This window comes from Saccopteryx bilineata, chromosome 7, assembly GCF_036850765.1.
Source record: "Saccopteryx bilineata isolate mSacBil1 chromosome 7, mSacBil1_pri_phased_curated, whole genome shotgun sequence".
In the NCBI taxonomy this organism is placed as follows: domain Eukaryota; kingdom Metazoa; phylum Chordata; class Mammalia; order Chiroptera; family Emballonuridae; genus Saccopteryx; species Saccopteryx bilineata.
In genome coordinates this window covers 21,705,440-21,728,945 of record NC_089496.1, presented here as the reverse complement: position 1 = coordinate 21,728,945, position 23,506 = coordinate 21,705,440, and the positions used below count along the sequence as shown (strand labels likewise).

General features: G+C 39.7%; 1 protein-coding gene across 5 annotated transcripts in view; it reads right to left on the bottom strand.

Moving 5' to 3' along the window:
• Positions 1 to 23,506, bottom strand: part of CDK14 (cyclin dependent kinase 14) — a 635,411-nt gene that overhangs the window by 381,622 nt on the left and 230,283 nt on the right. For all 5 annotated transcript variants that reach the window (XM_066239829.1, XM_066239828.1, XM_066239831.1 and 2 more), the window contains one exon: positions 122 to 216. In XM_066239829.1, the coding sequence (XP_066095926.1) occupies positions 122 to 216 (95 nt within the window). The remainder of the gene's footprint in view (positions 1 to 121; positions 217 to 23,506) is intronic.

Here is a 23,506-nt window from a genome sequence, read left to right as displayed (position 1 = left end):
TTCATAAATCTCATGTATTCACATAAAATAGTTCAGTACAGCAACCTAAAAACCAAACTCTATAATAATACTATAAGTTTTTTATTCATATTTATAAAATCTGAATCCTGACTTTACTTACCACATATTCAAACACGAGTGTCAGAGTCTCTTTGGTGTGGATGATATCATGAAGCAACACGATGTTCGCATGTTTTAGTCCTTTTAACAGAGAAGCTGTAAAATAAAGTAGACAGAGAGACAATCATGGGTAACAATCAACTGATATGTTTCATTATCATTTGGGGACACTGTCAGGTGAAATGTATTTATTTTCTGACCTTCCAAGCCAACAACAATTCAGAATCAAGGGCAGAGGAACTAGGTCTTCATTTAGATGAAGCTCCCCCAGGTATTCCACCTGTTCTTTGTTATTAAACCCTAGGTCGGTTCCACAACAGTCAGAGAGCATACTTGCTACAATTCCAATTCCTTTAAATTTGTTAAGGTTGGTTTTATCAGCCAGGAAATGGTTTCTCTTGGTCTATGTGCCAAATGTATTCAGTGTACAGGCTGTGGCATGAGTAGGTTTACAGCTGTAAGTAGGGAAAATAACACAAAATTAATAAATAATAATACAGGAATAAACTGTCTTGCGCACTCACAACTGTAAACCTACTTTTGCCGCACTCTGTATGTTTTGCTGATGTTGGGTGGTGAGTTCTATAAATGCCAATGAGATCCTGCTGGTTGACAGGTTCTATCAATGACTAAAAGAACTGCTGACATCCCCGACTGTAATTGGGAATTTGTCAATTTCTCATTTAAATTCTACCAGATTGTGCTTTGTGTATTTTCAAGTTGTTGTTTACTGTATATACATTTAGAATTGTTATGTTTCCTTTGTGAATTTGCCCCTTTATCGAAATATAGTGGTCTCTCTTTGTCCCTGGTAATTTTCTTGACTCTGATGTCTGTTTTGTCTGATATTAATATAGTTACTCAGCTTGTTTTTTATTAGTGTTTACGTGGTGTATCTTTTTTCATTTTTTTTCTTTCAGTCTACCAATATTGTTATATTAGAAGTGAGTTTCTTGTAGACTGCATATTGTTGAGTCATGTGATTTTTTTAATCCATTCTGTCAACCTCTAACTTTTAAGTGATATTTAGACCATTTAAATTTAATGTAAATATAATATATTGGGCCCCTGTCATTTGAATTTATTTTCCTTTGGACATCATGCAATTCAGTCTTCATTTCTGATTTGATTTTCTTCTATACTCCCCAGGAGTTCAACTGACTCTAATTTCATTTCATTTTAGCTTTTGTTCATTCCTCTTGTTAGAATTTGTACTTCCAATTCAAAGTGGGGGTTTTCTGTTTATTTCCCCCAGAAGAATTACAGTAGAGCCAGAATTACAATTTAGATTATAGTGATTACAACTTTAATTTCATGATTGATTTTCTAAAGAGTATTTTTATCAGCAGAAGTACATTGACTTATATTTTGTTTCCTTTTTCCAGCGCTTTTGTAGCCATGTGGGCCACTGTTTTACTGCTATGCAGTCAGTGGACTGGCTCAGCCTGAGGGCTCTTCTCCACCATTCTTCCCCCTTGTATGCGTTTTTATGGATAGTGCCAGTGGGAGGAAGGGGAGGCTTTACTGGTCTTGGTTCTTGTTTCTGGTTTCTATAGGATCCTTAATTTCTGCCTTTTCTTTCCTTCTGTACTATGGCTACCATGTCTTCAAGGGGTAGCGTCCTTTCTCTATATATCTGAATCCAGTGGCGGGATTCAAATAATTTAACAACCAGTTCTCTGCTCTAATGACCATTTTAAGTATTTAAAAAACGATATACAAAAGGTAGCTTATTATTTCATGCATTTAATACTTAAGAACAATAAAAGAGGTACACTAGATTATGTTATAGGAAAGAGTTTTAAAATATTAATGAAAAAATATTAAATAATATCTGATAAAAAACAATAAAACTGGTATTTAAGATATTTCCATATTCCTTGTTGATTGCATCCTCACTTGCAAATATTTTCATCTATGGACAGAATGAACATGACTACAGGTGCTTAGAATACGCTATTGCACAGATGACCATTAAAAAAGAGTAAGGAATGTGCCTGACTGGGTGGTGGCGCAGTGGATAGAGCGTCGAACTGGGATGCAGAGGACCCAGGTTCGATACGCCAAGGTCGCCAGTTTGAGCGCGGGCTCATCTGGTTTGAGCAAAGCTCACCAGCTTGGACCCAAGGTCGCTGGCTCAAGCAAGGGGGTTACTCGCTCTGCTGAAGGCCCGTGGTCAAGGCACATATGAGAAAGCAATCAATGAACTAAGGTGTCGCAACGAAAAACTAGTAATTGATGCTTCTCATCTCTCTTTGTTTCTGCCTCTCTGTCCCTATCTGTCCCTCTCTCTGACTTTCTCTCTGTCTCTGTAAAAAAATAAAATAAAATAAATTAAAAAAAGAGTAAGGAATGTATTGTGATTTCCACATTAGACGGCTGCCCAGGTGCCCACCTTAGAGAGAACCCTGATTATAAGTGCCATTTTAACAATTGGTTTACTGAACGCAACAAAAAATTAGATATTAGTTCTGCCAAACCAGTGCACTGGCCGAATCCCATCACTGTCTGAATCTCTCCCAGAAGCGATGTGTTTCAGCGGCTGCCAGTTCGGTCCCACTTACTTTTGATCTCCTTCCCACTAGTCAGTGCTGTGAACCACACGGAGCCCAGTTTCCCCTTTCTGGAGTGATTTTCTGTTCTTTGTCAAAGTCCTCCAGCACCTCCCTAGGTTTTTTTACAGCCTCTTAAACCTCTCTTAAGCTCCTACTGCACAGCTCTCTACAACCACAGGCTAGCTGGTGTTTCCTGGAGCTCTGGGAGGCGTGGATCGTGTGTGCTTTTCTTTGCTCTCTCTGTCAGATGTATGACTTTTGGAGGAATGTGAGTGAGAAGATTCAAGATTGAGCAGCAACCATTCATTGTCCTCCAAACCCCTTGTCCTAGATCAAGGCCTGATAAACAATGGCAAATCAGTAAGTGTACTGAACACCTTTCATAAGGTCCTCAGCGATACCTTAAATGGGAACAGGGCTTTGCTGTCATCTGGCAGGTCTTCCTCAAGTTTGATCTCTCTCTCTCTCTACTACGAGACCAGCACTAGCCCCAGATCTCAGTCTGATGACAGACAACAATTATTTTCAACACAAGACCCCTTGAGATCTATGCCTCCAAAAACCCAGTAAGATCAACTGACAATATTTGCAACTTCAAGATATGAGCAAGAAACAGTGGCTTCTGCCTCTTCAATTCTATTCCTTCCTCATACAAGCCTCATTTCCTCTGATTAAAAAACAAACAACCGCACCCTCAAAATCAAACTCACTCTGACATTGCTCTTCTCAAAAATAAAATGCAGCCTGACCAGGTGGCACAGTGGATAAAGCATCAAACTGGGATGCGGAAGACCCAGGTTCGAGATTCCGAGGTTGCCAGTTTGAGTGCGGGCTCATCTGGTTTGAGCAAAAAGCTCGCCAGCTTGGACCCAAGGTTGCTGGCTCGAGCAAGGGATTATTCGGTCTGCTGAAGGCCCACGGTCAAGGCACATATGAGAAAGCAATCAATGAACAACTAATGTATCGCAATGCACAATGAAAAACTAATGATTGATGCTTCTCATCTCTCTGTTCCTGTCTGTCTGTCCCTGTCTATCCCTCACTCTGATTCTCTGTCTCTGTAAAAAAAATAATACAATACAATAAAATAAATTTAATTAAAATTAATAAATAAATAAAATGCAATTGTTTAATATGTCAGTTTTTATAAATAATACCACAAAGAACATAATTGAGCTTTAAAAAATATTTCTTTAGGATTATCTCCCCTATAATGAATAATGAAAAATGAAGTTCTGGGGTAAAAAGACATGAGCATATTTGTAAGACATTATTTATAATTAAATGACATGTGGATTTGGTCTTACATCTTTCTCTGTGTAAGAATAACAGTACTATGAAAGACGAAAATATATAGAAAATATCAAACCATGCAAGTAACCCATTTTATCAAATAATCAAATCCAAGACCCTTATAAAACTATATAATTTTAGAGCATTTTATATACTGAAAGCACAAGTATTAACTTCAGAATAAATTCTTCACCCCTCAGTAAGACCAGAAATAACAGAATTATCTCTGTACATCAGTGACCGTACAGGTACAGTTCTCAAAGAACAGAGCTGCCTCTATCATCACTATTTATTTTACTGAACACTGCATCTTCAGTTTTGCTTTTTGGTATACAACCTGTGGGGAGGACCTCATACATTTGCCGTGGGGAAGTTAGTTTTACACACTAAAAATCTCAGTTAAAATATCTACAAATTAATTTTATCTCAGCTTTCTAAGTTAACATGCATGGAAAAATAATTACAAAAATTAAAATTAAATCACAGCACATGCAGTTTGAGGAAACAACCACTACACAGACTTATCATAGTTTAGTATTGTTAATTCCAATAACTTAAAAACTTCCTTCTTTGACGTCAACCTTTGATGTTAAGTCTATCAGCCTTAAAGAAGTGAAGCTTTACTAAATAGCTAGCTTTCAGATATTAATCTGGGGTCCAATCTCACATTTGTTCATTTTTAAAATGGACAGTGAAAGTGTTAAATGGCATTCTGAAAAGAACACTTGTCCCTGCACAGTATTCTGAGACAGGCCCATCCTCAGAGACTGATATTTCAGACTGTGTTAGGATATTTGAAAATGATGGCCCGGTACGATACCTCACACTTGGTCTGGGCAGGACCCTGCACAGGGAAAATGCATTAAGGACCAAGTCATCTCTTGTTGTATGAAAGGAATCTGGCTTTGTGAAGCAAGTTTTAGAAATGTATTATAAAATATCATGTGTACTCTTGTCCAATTATCGCTCAGCATGTCGGATTAACTAATGGTCCGTTTTTATGAGCATCAACTCCAAAAAGGAACTGCAGTTTATGCTTCATTGAAAATCCCATTCTCTGAAGATTCTCTGCTTTGAATTTTTAAATTTTTATTTATACTTAATTATTTACTCCCCCACATCCTTCTTCTCTCGCCACTTACATCTAAATTCTATCTCATTTCTCAAAGTAATGTCTTCATATTCATCGTTTCCCATTGTGTTTTTCCTAGTTTCAGTAAAATCAAATTCCTGTTTTCATTCATTGTGACAAGAAATACTTTTTCCTGACAGTGACTAATATAGAAAAACATAATTTTTTATATGATAGTTTTGACCATTTCTACAAGAAGACTCAAAGCCTCCACATCTAATTCTAATAAATTTTAATTATTACAGATTAAAGATTTCTAAATACATCTATATTCACTTTGAATACACACTATCAGTTAAATAAGTACTGATATCTGTATATGAAAGCAAGCCCTCTTTCTTTTGAGATCAACATAATGAATTCACATTTGGAAAAGAATAGAGCCACTAATTTCAAAGCTGATGGCAGAAAAATGGCACCGAAGGGCAGAAACTGGCTACAATCTCCACCAACAAACACAGGCGGCAGACCTAATTTGGAAGCTTCCAGTAAGGTGCCAGATACCTTAATCCTTGCTGTCTCCAGGGCCTGCCAAGTCAGTCCAGTAATTAACACCTACAAGTCCTCACACTAGGATGTCTCCCTTTTCAAAACAAACACTGTCAAAATAATGTTCCATGTAATCCCAATAATACCACTCATATACCACATGTTATTTTCTTATCGTGTACATACAAAACAAATCCTGTAACACAGCATTAGTGATTTCAGTATGCCTGGCTTCCTCACAAATTTTGGGTTAACATATGGCAACATTTAAAATGCATTTCACCAGTGAGGTTTGAAAAGGCACAACTGTACGTGATGTAAAAGACTTGTAATTAGGGTTGAGGGTGAAAATTCTAACAATAATTTTGGGGTTGTGTTGTTGAAATAATGCAAAAACAAAAACACCGTTGCTCATAAAGATGACTTCACTGCTGATGAAGTCACAGTAGGCTCTAAGGACACAGGGCATCCTTCTTTAGTTTGGAAGCAGGATCCAGATTCGCACCAATCAGCCTTATTAAAACCTTGACCTCCCACTTGAGGAATAAACATCTCAAGTTTCCACTCTAGTTTGAGAGAGAGGAATTTCACCTAAATTCCAACCTCACCATGATTAAAATAAATCTTGAGTTAATAGAAAGATTCAGAGTATTTCATTTTATCAAGTTAATACTGTACTGGCTATGTTAGAAAGCAATATTAAATAAAAAAAGACAAACAAAAATCTTTCTTTAATAGTTCAGATAGCTCTCTTGGTCATTGTTTGACATCCTACTCGGAAAGGGGAAATCACAAAGAAACAAATCCCATTCTTAATCACCACCCCCCGCCCCTTCAGTCTCTAGAAAGAAATAGTGCATTTACATTTCCTCTCGTATTTTTTGTGTTCTTCAGTGGGGTAGACTGGAAGGGCTGCTACCTGACTTCTCTAGAAGACAAAGATTACTACCCAAGGAGCCAACCCGATGTCAAGGATGTTAAAATCACAACTGGTGTGAACTTTTTCTTCCAGCCCACAGCTAGACAGCTCTAAGGCTGTAAAATTCACTTTATACTAGAAATAATAAAACTAATATATATATATAGTTATATAGTTATATAGGATATATATATAGTTATATAGTTATATAGTTATATAGGATATATATATAGTTATATAGTTATATAGGATATATATAGTTATATAGGATATATATATAGTTATATAGTTATATAGTTATATAGGATATATATATAGTTATATAGTTATATAGTTATATAGGATATATATATAGTTATATAGTTATATAGGATATATATATAGTTATATAGTTATATAGTTATATAGGATATATATAGTTATATAGTTATATAGTTATATAGGATATATATATAGTTATATAGTTATATAGGATATATATAGTTATATAGTTATATAGTTATATAGGATATATATATAGTTATATAGTTATATAGTTATATAGGATATATATATAGTTATATAGTTATATAGGATATATATATAGTTATATAGTTATATAGGATATATATATATATATCCCTCCACACCCTATGGGCCAGGGGCTTAGTCTAGTCCTTGAATGAGAAGGGCCTGCTGTCATCTGGCAGAACTTCTGGATGTGATCTATTCCCTTCACAATGAGACCAGCACTAGCCCCAGATCTCAGTCTGATGACAGATGACACCCATTTTGAACACAAGGTCCCTTGCTATCTATGCCTCCAAAAACCCAGAGAAGGCCAGCTAACAATATTGGCAAGGAGCAGCTCTTTCTGCCTCTTAAATGCCATTTCTTCTGCATACAAGCTTCCTTTTCTGTGATTAAAAACAGGAATCATACAACCCCTTCCCCTTAATCAGACTCACTATGACACTTCTCATCTCAAAAAAAAATTAGATTATTTAAGATTTCAGTTTTTATAAATACAACTACAAAAGACATATTTGAACTTCTTAAAATATTTTTGAATTCTTTCTCTATAGTGAATTATGAAAAAAAAATACAGGATAAAAAGACATAAACATAGTTATAAGGCATTACTTATTAACAAAATAATAAGTGGATTTAGTCTTTCATCTAATTCTGTGTAAGTATAAAAAGAATATGTAAAAATAACAAAGAACTACTTACTGTAATGAGAAGTTCTATTTCACATGCCAGTGGATTCTGAATATTTTCATAAGTAATAAATATATATATATATATATATATATTTTTTTTTTTAGTGAGAGGAGGGGAGGCAGAGAGACAGACTCCTGCATGTGCCCCACCAGGATCCACCCAGTAAGCCCACTAGGGAGCGATGCTCTGCCCATCTGGGGACACTGCTCCATTGAAGTTGGGGCTATTTTTTAGTGCCTAAGGCAGAGGCCATGGAGCCATACTCAGTACCTGAGGCCAACTCACTCAAGCCAATTGATCCATGGCTGTGGGAGAGGAAGAGAGGAAGGGGGTGGGAGGGATGGAGAAGAAGATGGTTGCCCTTTGTGCCCTATCCAGGAATAGAACCCAGGATGTCCATACACCGAGCTGACGCTCTACCACTGAGCCAACTGGCCAAGGCCAGTAAAATATTCTGAATGGGAAAATCTCCAGAGCAAATCACAACAAATAAGAATACATACAGAGAAAAGACAAGATTGTTTGTTTAACTGTGTCTGTAATGAATAGATGGTCTAGACAGGGAAAGGCACATACATTTGCATACCTGAGAATTGATACACAGCTCCAGGTTACCTTGTTTATGGTACCATATGGTGTGCTGCCTATTTCAGTTACATACTAACAGAAACACTGTGCTTCTGCTCCCCTTAATGATATATAATTTGATATACATATACACATATACACGTGCGCGCGCACACACCGTAAACTACTAAATGCAAAAGTGAAACAACGTTAAAAATAGAATTGTGTCTTTGACTGCATTTTTTTATACATTATACACCCATGCATACAAAGAGTCAAACTTGTTATGGGGAAAAGAGGTCACAGCTACCCAAAACACAAGGTTAAAACAAATGTGATGTCATATAAACTTAATTTAGCTAAAATCACATTCAGGATTTAGAGACATGTTTTTTGTTCACCAGATGCCATCCCAATGTGGAAAGATAACACAACAGGTTGGGAGTACCTTATAAATATCATAAATTGCTTTACATCCATCAAAAAAATCTGTTTTCACTTGCTCTTCAGCTGACTCTATTTTGAAATGGACAAAAATTCATTCCCACTGCCTGTTCCTTCGGCTTTGCCCTCCTCCTTAGTTCCCCAGAGTCTCAGACCTGAAACGCGGGGCTGGAAATTACAGCCTCAACTGTTCCCCTGCCATCAATATCTGTGTGTCCGCCTCTTGACTACTGGCAAAGAGCAGTCACCGGGGGCTATTTCCACACTGCAGCATCACATGAGCACGCCAACTCCTTCCTAAATCACTTCAAAGGACAAACTCCTCTAATAGCATAGCTTAACCAAATGAAACTACAATATTTGACATTTTTGACCTACTAACACAGCAATTTCTCATGGTTCAATCTAATAGAGTTTACTTGGTTCAAAGCAGTTTTAACTTTTTTGCAAATGCATTGTTACTTTAACCACTGTTAATATTTAAACCAATTAATCTGCCACAAAATGACCAAGAATAGACTCTGCATAGAACAAAAAAGAGTTAGGAAAATCTTTTCATCAAACTACAGTGATAGCTAAGGGAAGGGATACAGAAACACTTTAATTTTCTATATGTAACATTCTATATAATTTGAATTGTTTGTGGCAAAGATATATTCCTTTTTAAATAAAAAGTATCTGGAAAACTTCTTTATAACATGTTAATTGGCTAATCCTGAAATAACACTATAAGAGGCATACAGCTGTTTACTTGAGCAATTTATATACAACTACAATGCAATGACAATACTGAGTCATTATAACTACAATGTGATTCTTCACTACTAACCCTCCCTCACTGGGGTATTGATATAAACCCTTGCATTATAAGGGTCTCTTTTCCTATCCTGGGACACAGTAGGCCTTGAATGAGTCTCTAATTTCCTCTATCACATGTTAATCCAAAATACTGAAACTATTTCTTTTCTAACCAGTCACTTGCCTACATTAAGATTAATTTACTCAGTGTCAAAGAGTCCTAGTTTTATCATCTCTGATTACAACCAGTTGAACTTGTAAGTGGCCCACCAGCTGCTGCTCCATATTCTAGCTAATATTGTTCCTATTTGCCACTGGAAAGATCCATACATGCAGGTAGTATGTGAATGATACACACCCGGTTCTTCTCAGATGTAATACACGCATGGTTCTTCTCAAATGTAAACATCTTGCTAGTAACTCCTGCAGAAATAATTCTTGCTATGCAACAGAGTTGCGATAGTGGTAGTTATGCTCCAAACACTGTCTTTAGGCAGAAAAAAGACAACTTAGGAGCTAAGGGTTACTAGAAGACTTGATAATAGTAGAGTTGGTTTTTGTCTGGCTATAAAAACTATGTTTAGAAGGTATTAGGTGGTTTGCTTTATTTGAACTATTTTACATGTGGGTTACATGTTCAGTTAGTCAGAATAATATAAAGTATGCAATAAAAAAAAAGATGTGGTTTGGCTTACCAAGCCCCTTATGTCTTTTGGTTAAGAAAAACATTTTTATCAAAATGGCTATCACCGTTTGGCTCCACTTAAATCAAATTCTCCTTATGTGAAAGTATGTGAATAGATATCATTGTATTCTTCTACAAATATAAAGATAAGTTGAAAGTCAGAAAATATTTTCTTTGCCATGCTGCAAGTCCTAGTGCTAAGAGCCTGCATGTAGGGCACTCGACCTTGTAGATAATAGCCAAGTGGGGGAGCACTGTCAGAATCCTCCATAGAGCAGGGGTGGAGCACTCTCAGAATCCTCCATCGAGCAGGGGTGGAGCACGGTCGGAATCCTCCATCGAGCAGGGGTGGGGCACCGTCGGAATCCTCCATTGAGCAGGGGTGGGGCACCGTCGGAATCCTCCATCGAGCAGGGGTGGGGCACCGTCGGAATCCTCCATCGAGCAGGGGAGGGGCACCGTCGGAATCCTCCATCGAGCAGGGGTGGGGCACCGTCGGAATCCTCCATCGAGCAGGGGTGGAGCACTGTTGGAATCCTCCATCGAGCAGGGTAACTTTGTACTAGATTTCCAGACACAGGGGACTCGATTCCCCACCCCCCTTTGTCAGGAAGTAGGCTTGTTCATGTCACCACAGCCAGAGCCACAGATCCACAATGAGGCACTTTTCCAAGTGTGGTCCTCCCACCTCCTACATCAAAGTAAACTGGTATGCCTCATATCAACACAAATTCACTAGGTCCAATTCTAAACCTACCAAATCGAAATAGATGGGAATGGGACCCAAAAAATCATCCAATAAATATTTAACTATATGCCAATCACTATTCAATGCTTATGCATCCTGAAGTTTAAAGATCACTGTGCATGGTTTTCACATGAAGGAATCGGTAGCAGGATTATGGTGTGTAGGGGTATGTGTGTGTTTATGCATTTAGTTACATTAGCATCTACTTACTGCTCCACAAGCAAATCAATAAAAACAGCAAGTCAATCAATCAGTTCATTTACCTAGCTCCTTTGTGTGCATGTGCACATATACGCACGTGCGCGCGCACACACACACACACACACACACACACACAGAGCCACTGAGATACATTCCACTGAAAGATATAAAGTCTTAAGCTATAGGCAGAGAAAAATAATTTTTTTTCTAAAATTTGATAGTATTTTAATATGTGTGGGTTTTTTTCCTATTCAGTCCTAACACCAAAAAATGTCAGCTCGTAAAGTTTTTCAATATGAATAAAATTCTGATAAGGTCATGAGTATATGGCCTTTTCAATCCCACCACAATTTCTAAAAATGTGTGAAAGACTATGGTTTTATGTAAAAAACTTGCAAGGCTCATCGATACAAAGAACAGACTGACAGCTGTCAGAGCGGATGGGAGCTGGGGAGCTGGGAGAAAAAGGTGAAGGGATTAAGCAAAGAGAAAAACACTTTAAATCAGACAACAGTGTAGCGATTGCAGAAAGGAGAAGTGGTGGGGTGGAGGTAAGCAGAAAAGGGACAGATGGTGATGGAGGGAGACAACTTGGGGTGGTGAACACACAACACAATGTACAGATGATGTGTTGTAGAATTGTGTACCTGAGACCTGTATAATCTTATTCATGAATGTCACCCCAATAAAGTCAATAACATTTTTAAAAAAGATTACATCACTCCAAGAAGATGGGAATGAATGGTGTTACACCCTGATCTGTATGGCAGCGGAGAGGGAAAAGAAGGACCACACTTTCAGGTTTGGAGAAGGACAAAGCTTCAGAGCAATGTAATATGAAATAATTATTTGTAAAATTAGCATAAGTAATGAGAGACTTTTTAAGTAACTACAAAAATAATAGAGAAAATAACTGAACAATGTGTGTGGATATAGAACCTTCCTTATGAAGAGCATATTATCTTATGTGTGACTGCTGTTATTAAATCAGAATCTCCACATATGGCATTAATTCACAAGTTAAATTTTTAGCAAAAGATTTGTTTTGCCCACTAAAAATAATGAATAAAATAAATAAAAAAAGATTGCAATAAATACTTTATCAGAACCAGTGCTTTGAGGAATAGATACAATTAGACTCTCTAATGGTCTATCTGTAAATAGACTATGAGTGCAAAAGGAAAGGAAGTAAAAACTGTAAAAAAATAAATACACATTTTGATAGGGTTAATTCTTACCCTTGAATATCCCCTGAATTGAAATTCCAAACACACACTACTACTTAATTAAGTAAACATCAAAGTCAAATCTATAAGAATTACAATTTATAGTATAATTCAACAGAAAGGGCACAGGCCGAGAGTCCTATATTTCTCACAGCATCAGTTAACATTCAAGAAGACGTGTCGTCTTCACCCCTACCACCCTATGAGGAAATTCAGTCAATTGCCCGTAGGCTGGGATGAGGTCTTGACACCCCTCATGCTGCCTCTAATCAGCTGGGACCCTGGTGGGAACCCAAGTTAACGTGGGCTCTGAGTGAGCTCTGCTGCAATGGGCGGGTCGCTAACACACTGAGTCCAGTTCGCTCCCTGCCCTCCGCCCCCCAGCAGTGTCTCCACCTGCTCAGGCTCCAGTGACACTCAGCTGCTCACGACACAATGCTGGGCCCACTCCAGCAGCACTGAAACACTCAGAAGTTTTACAAGACAGGGAATCTAAGAAAAGCAGTGAAGGATCTGGCAGGGGACCGCCTTCCCATTGGCCGCCGCAGGCCTGGCAAAGCCCCGTCTCTGATGCTCTCCCTTCCCTCTGCCTCTCATCCAGCGACTGCAGTGCATGAAGGAGACTTTTCTATACTTGGAAATACCCAAAAGCAAACAAGAAAAACAAATACACCTACCTAAAGGGAAGAGTGCCATCGCAAGCGTTCAGTATTCAGAAGCTTACGGTGATAAAAAATAAAATTTGTTTACGCCACGTTGCAGGGGCAAAATGTTATTTCAGTAAGTTTGAAGAGAGGGTCCTCCTAGCCACTTTAGTACTAAGTTTTAGAAGTTTTATTAGAGTCTCATATTATCTCTTTTAAAGACACAAGCTATCTGTCAAACTGGCAGCACCTTAGCAGTGCTACATTTCATGACATGTATAACAGAAATGCTTAAGATGAAACATTTATCTCCTATGGTAACTACCGTATTTTTTGCTCCATAAGACGCACTTTTTCCCCCTCCAAAAGTGGAGGGGAAAATGCCCGTGTGTCTTATGGAGCGAAAAATACAGTATTTTATTAAATATTTTAACACACCATTTGGATCAGAATATTTTTTTTCTTATTTTCCTCCTTAAAACCTTAGGTGTATCTAATGGTCAGGTACGTCTTAATGGAGTGAAAACTACAGTATATGAGTTAAGTGAAAGAATGTAAGTTTTACATTTTGTATTTTTTTTGTTTCTAAATTAACAAGTTAACTTTGGATTGTCATAGCAGTTAAACAACAAACAAACAATAAGCAGCCACTGAAGAAAATAACAAAGGGGGAGAAAAATAGGTTTTTCTCATCTGGTCTTAAGTAGTCTAGAAATTTTGCACCTCAACCTCCACCAGTGCCAACCAGGGGAACTGGAGGAAGGTATAATTTGATCGTATATTCATGTAGCTAGAAAACTATCTGCTGTCACTTAGGGCTTAAAATGTTGTTACAATAAAGGGCTTTCCTCAGTGTCTGTGTCCCTACATTTGTGACTGGTACTGACAACAGCTCCTGCTTACACAACCCGCCCTTCCATACAAGAAGGCAGTTCTGGAGGTGTAAAGCCAGTAGCCACGACCACCATCACAGCAGCCTGGCCCATGCAGGTTCGCACTGGATTCGGACAGTCGGTAAAGAAACAATGGAGCCAAAAACTGGTGGGCCATAGTCTTTAATCCTAGCTTGCACCCGGCGGGCAAGTACAACACACACTGGGCTCCAAAACCCACTCACATTCAGTGCTCACAAAGCTACTGACTTATCCGAGTTTCCTAGAATCCAAGGTTTCTAGCTCACCAGACTTATTCACCTCTGTTCCCCATCTCCTTCCTTCTCCCTGCACAAACTGCACAAACTGGCTTTTCTTTCAGCACCCCGCCATCTCGGCTGCTTCTCCTGGTCTCCTCCATGTGGCCTTTCTCTGCTCTCTGCTCTCTAATGCTAATGTCAGGAACCAAGACAGCAAGCTCCCGTTCTGCCCCTATAGTGCAGAAATCAAAACCTTCAACCCAATATACAAAATAGGGAAGTCTCCAATACAAAGTCACCCATCTGGGGCATGATGTGATTGTACCACCCCACATCTAAAAGGGTGGGAAAGGACTAGTCCTAAAACCAAGCCCCAGGCTACAAGGATCCTGCCTGCCCACAGCCCACCCCCAACACACATTAATATCACCTGGGCGACAGGCTTCCATGTGGGCAGCGCCATCTTTAACAAAATGAGCATAATACATTTTATCTGCCCAACAGGAGGGCTATGGTGAACAGCCGCCACGTTGCCAGCATTACCCCCGTTCTCTCAAAGGTATTCTACTTCCTATCGGTGCACATTTCCTTTTCTAATAAAAATTCATATACATTACACACACACAGCTATCTGTAAAATCAGACTGCAGCAGATGCACCTGTGGTCTGACTTATCCGCAAGGTGACCACTGAAGCCATCCCCACAGAACTGTAAACTTGAGTGTCACCTTCAAGAGCATCTACTCCAAATCTGCACTTGACAACTGGAAAAATGAAATATACAGAAAGCTGGTCTCAGGTCTCAAACCTTGACCTTCCGAGTCCTAGCACAGTACAGTTCTGTTTCTATAACTAGACTAAGCGTCTTCTGCTTCTCTCGTCGTGCTAGTTCCCTTGTCTTTCTTCACAGTGTTTTGCTATGACCATGGTTTCCCTTTGTCTTCATATCTTCCCAAGTCCACTTCCAGGAGCTGAGGGAAGGAAAAGCTGAAGCTAAGAAGACAAGAAGGCCACTGGATATGTCAGCTATACCTGTGCAACTGTTCCCTCGCACCATCACCACCTGGACTAAGGAGGTTTACAAAGATTTTTTTTTTTTTTTGTATTTTTCTGAAGCTGGAAACGGGGAGAGACAGTCAGACAGACTCCCTCATGCGCCTGACCGGGATCCACCCGGCACGCCCACCAGGGGTGCAGCTCTTGCCCACCAGGGGGCGATGCTCTGCCCCTCCCAGGCGTCGCTCTGTTGCAACCAGAGCCACTCTATCCAGAGCCACTCTAGCGCCTGGGGCAGAGGCCAAGGAGCCATCCCCAGCGCCCGGGCCATCTTTGCTCCAATGGAGCCTCGGCTGCAGGAGGGGAAGAGAGAGACAGAGAGGAAGAAGAGGGGGAGGGGTGGAGAAGCAGATGGGCGCTTCTCCTGTGTGAATCGGAATCGAACCCGGGACTTCTGCAAGGCAGGCCGACGCTCTACCACTGAGCCAACCGGCCAGAGCTACAAAGATATTAATACGTGAAGACGAGAGCTAAAGGGGAATTTGTTCAGATTGGGTTTTTTAAGTTGCTTTTTTCTGATCAAGTCACTTCTCTTCTTAAACTCCACTAGTGGCTGCTTCACAGGACTTCCAAGGACCTGCACAATAGGACTGTTGATGGGGCTGTGTCCCCTCAGCACCTCTGACTCCTTGCCACATGATGCCTCTTGCTGATCTCCAATTCTCTGTGTCCCCTCAGATCTCCGGGCTGCTGTCACTTCTGCTCCCTCTCCCATAGCCTCTGAGCCTCGCATTCCAACCACTGCTTCAGATCTGAACTCAGCTATCCCTTCCGCTGGAAGCCTGATGCTCCCTCTCCCATAGCCTCTGAGCCTCGCATTCCGACCACTGCTTCAGATCTGAACTCAGCTATCCCTTCCGCTGGAAGCCTGATGCTCCCTCTCCCATAGCCTCTGAGCCTCGCATTCCAACCACTGCTTCAGATCTGAACTCAGCTATCCCTTCCTCTGGAAGCCTGATGCTCCCTCTCCCATAGCCTCTGAGCCTCGCATTCCGACCACTGCTTCAGATCTGAACTCAGCTATCCCTTCCTCTGGAAGCCTGATGATCCCCCCTTGGCACTGCGGGTTTTCCTGATGACCCATTTCCACCTGTCTCCCCCCCAGCCCCCGCCTGCTCACTCATTATTCGCTCTTTACTCCCGCTGTGTTCACTGCACTCAATTCAGTGCTGAGTTTATAGCAAGTGCCTATTAAGTGAAGGCTGAATGATGCATGCAGAAATGAGAAAAATAAAATCCTTGAATAATCTTCCACAAATTGCCCCAAGCGGCACAATTCTTAGCATCATACTTTACTGCAGATTGTTACCTCATCAAACTGTGTTTTTAGTTCACCTGGATATGTTGATCAAAATAAATCCATTCTCATTTCTGTAATCACTGACGAACACACTGAGGCTCTTTATTTCACTCAATTTTAAAAGGAAGCAAAGAAACGTCCTATAGACAATCATATTAGGAGTGCTTTCATAAGTAGGTGAAATGCTGTAAACTAAAAAGGCACCTTTTAATTCCCACTCATACTTCAGGTTATGGCAAGATGGTAAAATATTTGTTTAAAACTATAATTTATTTCTGAAAGCTCTTGTTAGAAACTGAAATCATACCCTAACGTTTTGCCCAGCAGGAGACAAGCTCACAAACAAGAAGGCAGCATCAGTGAGAGAAGGAAGATGTTCCAGGCACACATGGGTTTAGAGCAGTCAAATCCAGCCCACGGACTTAGGGTGTTTGGCCTATGCAATGTTTTAGAAATTTATTATTTAAAAATTGGAGGATTTCATGCAAAATGTACAACTTTTTTGGAGCTATAAAACTAGCCCTTTATACCAGACATCACTGCTATGGTTCCCTGCCCTCCTCATCCTCCCACCCAAAGGGACAGAAGCTCTCATAGACTGTTATTTGATGGACCTCAAAATTTGTGATCTCTGAACGACTATCTTTGAATGTACAAGCTGCAACAATTATGAGGAAGCTGGAGGTAACCACCTCAAGGTGGGTTCTACGAATTCCACACACCAAGAGAGTAAGAAAGGGGACTAATGAAGAAGAAAAAAGTGTTGATTATAGGAAGATCACAATCTCTACAAAGAACAACAGACAAAAATGCAATTATAACGATTTCAAATTGTTCATCTCAAAGTCCCAATGAGACCAGCCCAGTGGAATAGGAACCTGTAGGATTATTGAAACAAGACCTTGTTTTTTCCACGTCATTTTGAATAGAGATTCATTGACAGATTGAAAGCAATCTGGGAGGGCTTTTAGTCCAATTGATGCAGACAAGAATACACGGGTAGGCAAAAGTAGGCTTACGATTGTATTGGATGAATAATACAAGAATAAATTCTGTTTCATGAATTGACCACTGTAAACCTACTTCTGCCCACCCCTGTGCTGTGGCCCAGAGAAACTGTCAAAGTCATGGAATTTGGTATGTCACTTTCCCTCGCTAGCCCTTTCTTCTATAATTCATTCTCAGAAGCTTAGAAAAAACATCATGTAGGCAGAAAACATCTGATATTTTACATCCAAGGAAAACGAGAAAGAAAGAAACAAAATGGATTTATTCAATGTAGCAACAGTGAGTCCGTGGCCCGAACCATGATGCCAGGCTCTCACCTGGAAAACTGGTGTGAGGTCTGAGAATACCCAGTGTTCACAGGCTGACAGACCCCAACCCCAACACACAAACTGAATCACTAAATGGGGAGGAGGGCAACCACCCAGGGAAGAAACCTAAAGCATGAAACTCAGAGCAAATTAATACAAATAACATTAAACAGTGACAAGGATATAGAAAATAAACAGACTCATCCCACTACTCGAGGCCGAATGCTATCAAGATGAGAGGGAAGATGGGTCAACATCTCTGTCTCTCTGTCTGTCTGTCTGTCTCTCTCTCAAATCAATAAAAAAAATTTTAAACTCCTGAGGATTTGCAGACAGATGCAGAAATGAGCAAAGTCAACATAATAAAAGTGTTCTCTTCAATGTTTCAATAAGTGAAAAATTTTAATAATCTAAACTACCCATTCATTGTGTTCCGGTTAAATAAAATATGGCATATTCGTGTAACAAACTGTGTAGCCATGAAAAAAACACAATTGTTCTCAAAAAGCACCGATGTCTAAACATGTCTAAGATGTATTTAGTGGGGAAAGAAAACATCATGTTGAAAGCATTATGTACTTAAAAGGGAAGTGAGTGTGGGTGGATATTCTCCAGAAGCTATGAACAGAAGTTACCTGTGCTGAATGGCACGGCTCAGCAAAGTGTAAGGGGAGTGATAGTTTACTTTTTCTCTTATACTCATTATTTAGTTTAATACTTTTTACCTAAGTCATCTATTATTTTTTTATTACAAATGTAGCTAATAAAAATTAATGAAAAAATTTTTTCAAAATCCTCTTGTTTTCTACACTCTTCTTAGGCAGGTATCTATTTTAAAAAGTACTATTCATTCATTCAATATTTAATGAACAGCTCTGATATGTATATGATTACCTAACCTTGGAAGATCGGAAAGGTACTACAAGTACCGGCAGACTTGAAGATTTCACTCCTCTGGCAATGCAAGTCGAATTCACACTACAGGTAGGCTAGCTGTGGAGGAGACAAGCATCCAAAAACAACTCCGTATTACTTGGTATGACCTCCCTAGAGAAACGCTCTGAGAAGTGCAATTCCCAGCCCTCCTTCCCTAAGTAAGCTAGAGCAGCTGAACCATAAATAAATAAGTGTCCTTGTTACACACTACACCCTTGCCAAACCTGATGGTGCCTTCGAAGGAAAGGAGGTGATGAGGCCCTGCTTGCCCCGCCCCCACTCATATAACAGCTCTGGGTCATGGACCAGCCAGAAACAGAGGCTGAGCCCCAAGAGGAGACCACCGGTGCCACCTGGTTACTCCGATGATGTTCATTTCCCAATGAATCTCCTCATGAAACCAAGGCAAGGGATGGGCCACACCAGGTCAGCACTGATCATATCCACAGCTGGCCACACCTATCTTCTGTCCAGACCACAGTCCCAACCCACCTGTGTGGGGACCTAGGCAACTGGTGTGTCTGTATCTTTTTCCTCTTTCCCTGTGACCTCAACAAATAGATTTCTTCTTCCCATTTTAGTCCCTGAGGTACTGCTCAGTTTGATGGATACAGAGTGGTCTCCAGAGATGGCCTCCTACAAACAGCCCTGGAGCCTGAGGGCAGAACATTCAGCAACAGCACACGAATGGTGCAGTGCAGAGACTTGCCTCACCTAGAACTGCACTGGAAGCAAACTGTCTATACTCAGGTGGGTGAGAAGAAGCACACAGATAACTTTACCACGGAGCTGCGTTAGCGCCAGGAGAGCAACAACTGAACAGCGAAAATACTAAGGCAGGAAGAGGAAAGAGAGAGAACTCCAATGGAAGCAAAGCGTGAGGCTCTTATAATCCAGATGTTACAGGACTCTTCTAGAAGAATCTATGGATGTGCCAGAAGGAGATGGAACATTCTAAGCTCAAGGAACATGGTTGTGGGGAAGAAAAAGAGTCATAAAGGGAGAGTACTTACGTACCTTACTCTATTTTGGCTAAAAAATAAAATGCCTGAAGGGAAGTAATGAGGACAAGGTTTGAAACAAAGGTTTCCATTCTAATTTCTCGGGTTCTTATGGAGCTTAATTATCTTTGTATACAAAAAAAAAGCACTTAAACTTCTAGAAAATGCATCAAGCAGGACCAGATAGAATGGACTGCCATCCCAAAAGTAAACACCTGAATATATTATTCTCGTGACAGCCTGACAGAACAGCTGCTAATGGGTAGAAACCAGATTACTGCCATCCTAGCTCAGTGGCATAACAGTGTCACCAAGGAGAGAAAAACAACTCTAATTTTATTTTCCCAGAACAATTCATGTAGGTATTACATTAATTGAAATGAAAATATACATGTCTAATAAAAGGTTAGCATTGAATGGTTTCTGTTACTTGTCATGTAAATAATATAATTTACTACAACAAAACGTAGGAGAAGGTTTGTTAGAAATGTATTCAAACCAATGGCAGCAGATAAAAGAGCTTGTAAAAATTATCTCTGCTTGCCTGCACACTGTCCAGGCAATTTAAAATTGGACATTTTATTCCCAGCTAGTTTCAAATTACCACTTTATTTTGAAGGAAAAAATGAATTACAAAAAGAATACAAACAAGAAATTCAATTTTTTTTTAATTTATTGATTTTAGAAAGACACAAAGAGAAAAGGAGAGAGAGGGAGAAAGAGAGAAGCATTCATTTGTTGTTCCACTTAGTTGTGCATTTATTGGTTGCTTCTCTATGTGTTCTGACCAGGGATCAAACGCACAACCTTGATGTTTCAGAACAATACGCTAGCCAATTAAGCTAACTGGCCAGGGCCATCAATACGCTAGCCAATTAAGCTAACTGGCCAGGGCCACTAACTGAATTTTCTGATGGAAATTTCTCCCAGAAATTACTGTTTCCACTTAATGACATTTTTTATTTTTATCTATTTTTAAATTTATTTTCAATTACAGTTGACATACAGTATTATATTAATTTCAGGTATATAACACAGTAATTAGATATTTAACTTATGAAGTGATTACCCCAGTAAGTCTAGTATGCACCCAGTACCATACATAGTTATTACAATATTGACTATATTCCCTATGCTGCACTTACATTCTGTGACTATTTTTATAACTGGAAATTTGTACCTCTTAACCCTTTCACCTCAGTTATTTTTGAAAGATGAAGAGTAATATGAAATCTTTAAAATAAGTAAAATAAAAACACACATCTAAAAATGTTTAACTAGATTTATATAATGCAATTTCTCTCATTTAAATACCTTCAAAATTTTAAATATGTAGTTTTAAAGCTCAAAGATCTAAGTAATGCAATACCTCCTTATAAGACGTTAAGAGAACTAATTTGTTCATTTGGTAAAAGTGCACTGAGTAGCTACCATGTGAGAGGTGCTGGAGACACATAAGTGAACAAGATACAAAAATAGCAAAAATCCTGCCCTCGTGATACTAGCCTTCTGCTGGGGAACAACAAACAAAAAAAAAATAGATGGAAAGAAAGTGCCAAGCATGTTGTTTGTGATAAGCACTAAGGAGAGAAATAAAAGACTTCTGTGCTTGGGGTTTCCCTCTTCCCTGCTGGACACGACAAGGGAGCACCCAGCCCCAGATGGCCTCGGTGCAGGGAGTGAGGCTGGCCGTTTTAGAACGAAGCCACCAACCACGAAGGAAAGAGCTGCAGAGAGATGGCAGAAGCGGGGGTAGGAACGGGGCTGTTCACACCGCACCGAGAGCCCCACCGTTCCTCTAGACTTCTAATGTGAGATCGTCCATTTCCTTTTCATTTAAACCCTGAGTGAAGGTCATCTGTGACTTGCTCGGAAAACATTCTGATGCATACATGGCACTGAGAGTTTCTTGCCCACCGTTTGTTGACTTCAGAGACGGGGCTAAGATCACATGAAACAAATCTGGAGCTTAAAAATGAAACAATCATTTTTACCATCTCTTCTGAATATTTGTGCAAAATAAAATATAAATCTAAGCCAGGAAATGGAGAATTTTCTACCTAGAATTTCTGAGAAGATAATTTGAGGCTTTATCCTTCATTTAGGGAAGAGACCAAAACCCAGCATAGGAATTTAAAAGCTTCATTTCCTAACTTTAAAACCAATGCTCTTTTCTACCCTCTGTTCTAGATGAACAGTGTGAGCAGAAAGGGAACTTTTTCTATAATCTAGACCAGTGGTCCCCAACCTTTTTTGGGCCACGGACTGGTTTAATGTCAGAAAATATTTTCACGGACCGGCCTTTAGGGTGGGATGGATAAATGTATCACGTGACCAAGACAAGTGTCAAGAGTGAGTCTTAGACAGAGGTAACAGAGGGAATCTGGTCATTTTTAAAAAATAAAACATCATTCAGACTTAAATATAAATAAAACAGAAATAATATAAGTTATTTATTCTTTCTCTGTGGATCGGTACCAAATGGCCGGTCCCGGTATAGGTCCGCGGCCCGGGGGTTGGGGACCACTGATCTAGACCAAACCCCTCGTTTTGTAGATTAAAACATGAGACCCTAGAAAGTTAAATGCCCTTGGCTAAGGTCAAGGTTTTTTAAAAGAAGATTTCAAATTCATGTTTCCTAACTCCCAAACCTAAGGACACTTCCATAGGCAGACTCCCTCTATGCTCCAGTATCAAGTGCCTGTGCAATTAGAAATTAGAGTGCTTGTCTAACTTTTCAAAGTCTGCTGGCTGAACTTGCATAGGCTGTTTTTGGCCTGTGGCTCTGTTATATGCCTGTTGTTGCAAAGCCATGACACAGTGAGGATCTTTTTTATTTTTTTAAATCTATTACCTTTTAAACTACAAAAATCAAAATTATAACTTGGTAGTTCTGTGAAAATAGGATGAAAACTTATATTTTACTTAGAAAAATTTTCAAAATGCTCTGTCAATAGAAGATTGGGGGATGAGATACAGTTGAGTAAAAATTACACTATCCTATACACGACACAATCAAAACTTCATTACCTGTGGCAGAAATAATATACGAGCCATACAGATTAGTTCCTGGATGGGCCCTGGCCAGCTAGCTAGCTCAGTGGTAGAGCATCGGCCTGGCGTGTGGATGTCCCGGGTTCAATTCTCAGTCAGGGCACACCAGAGAAGCAACCATCTGTTTCTCCACCCCTCCCCCTTCCTCCTCTCCCTCTCTCTCTCTCTCTCTCTCTCTCTCTCTCTCACTTTTCCACAGCCATGGCTCAATTGATTCAAGTGTGTCAGCCCCAGGCACCAAGGACAGCTCTGTGGAACTTCTACCTCAGACTCTAAAAATAGCTTGGTTGCAAGCATGGCCTCAGATGGACAGAACACCAGCCCCAGATGGGGTTTCCAGGTAGATCCCAGTCAGGGCACATGCAGGAATCTGTTCCTCTATCTCCCCTCCTCTCACTTGGAAAAGGAAAAAAAAAAAAAAAAGATTAGTTCCTGCCTACTGAATCTCCCTATACAAAGATTTTCCTCCCTCTCATCAGAAAATGGACTTTGCTTTTTTGCTTTCTAGACCAGAAAGTTCTCAAGGAACTGCTCCCGGCTCTCATAAGCACAGGGTAAGTTTCTCCATTTCCAGGGAACTGAGATCCTAGTTCAGGCAGCCTTGCCATAGGTCTGAGTCGAAAATTATCCCCCATCAGAGTGGCTTCCACATCCAGAAAGCCTTTCATTCAAGAATATGATTAGGTA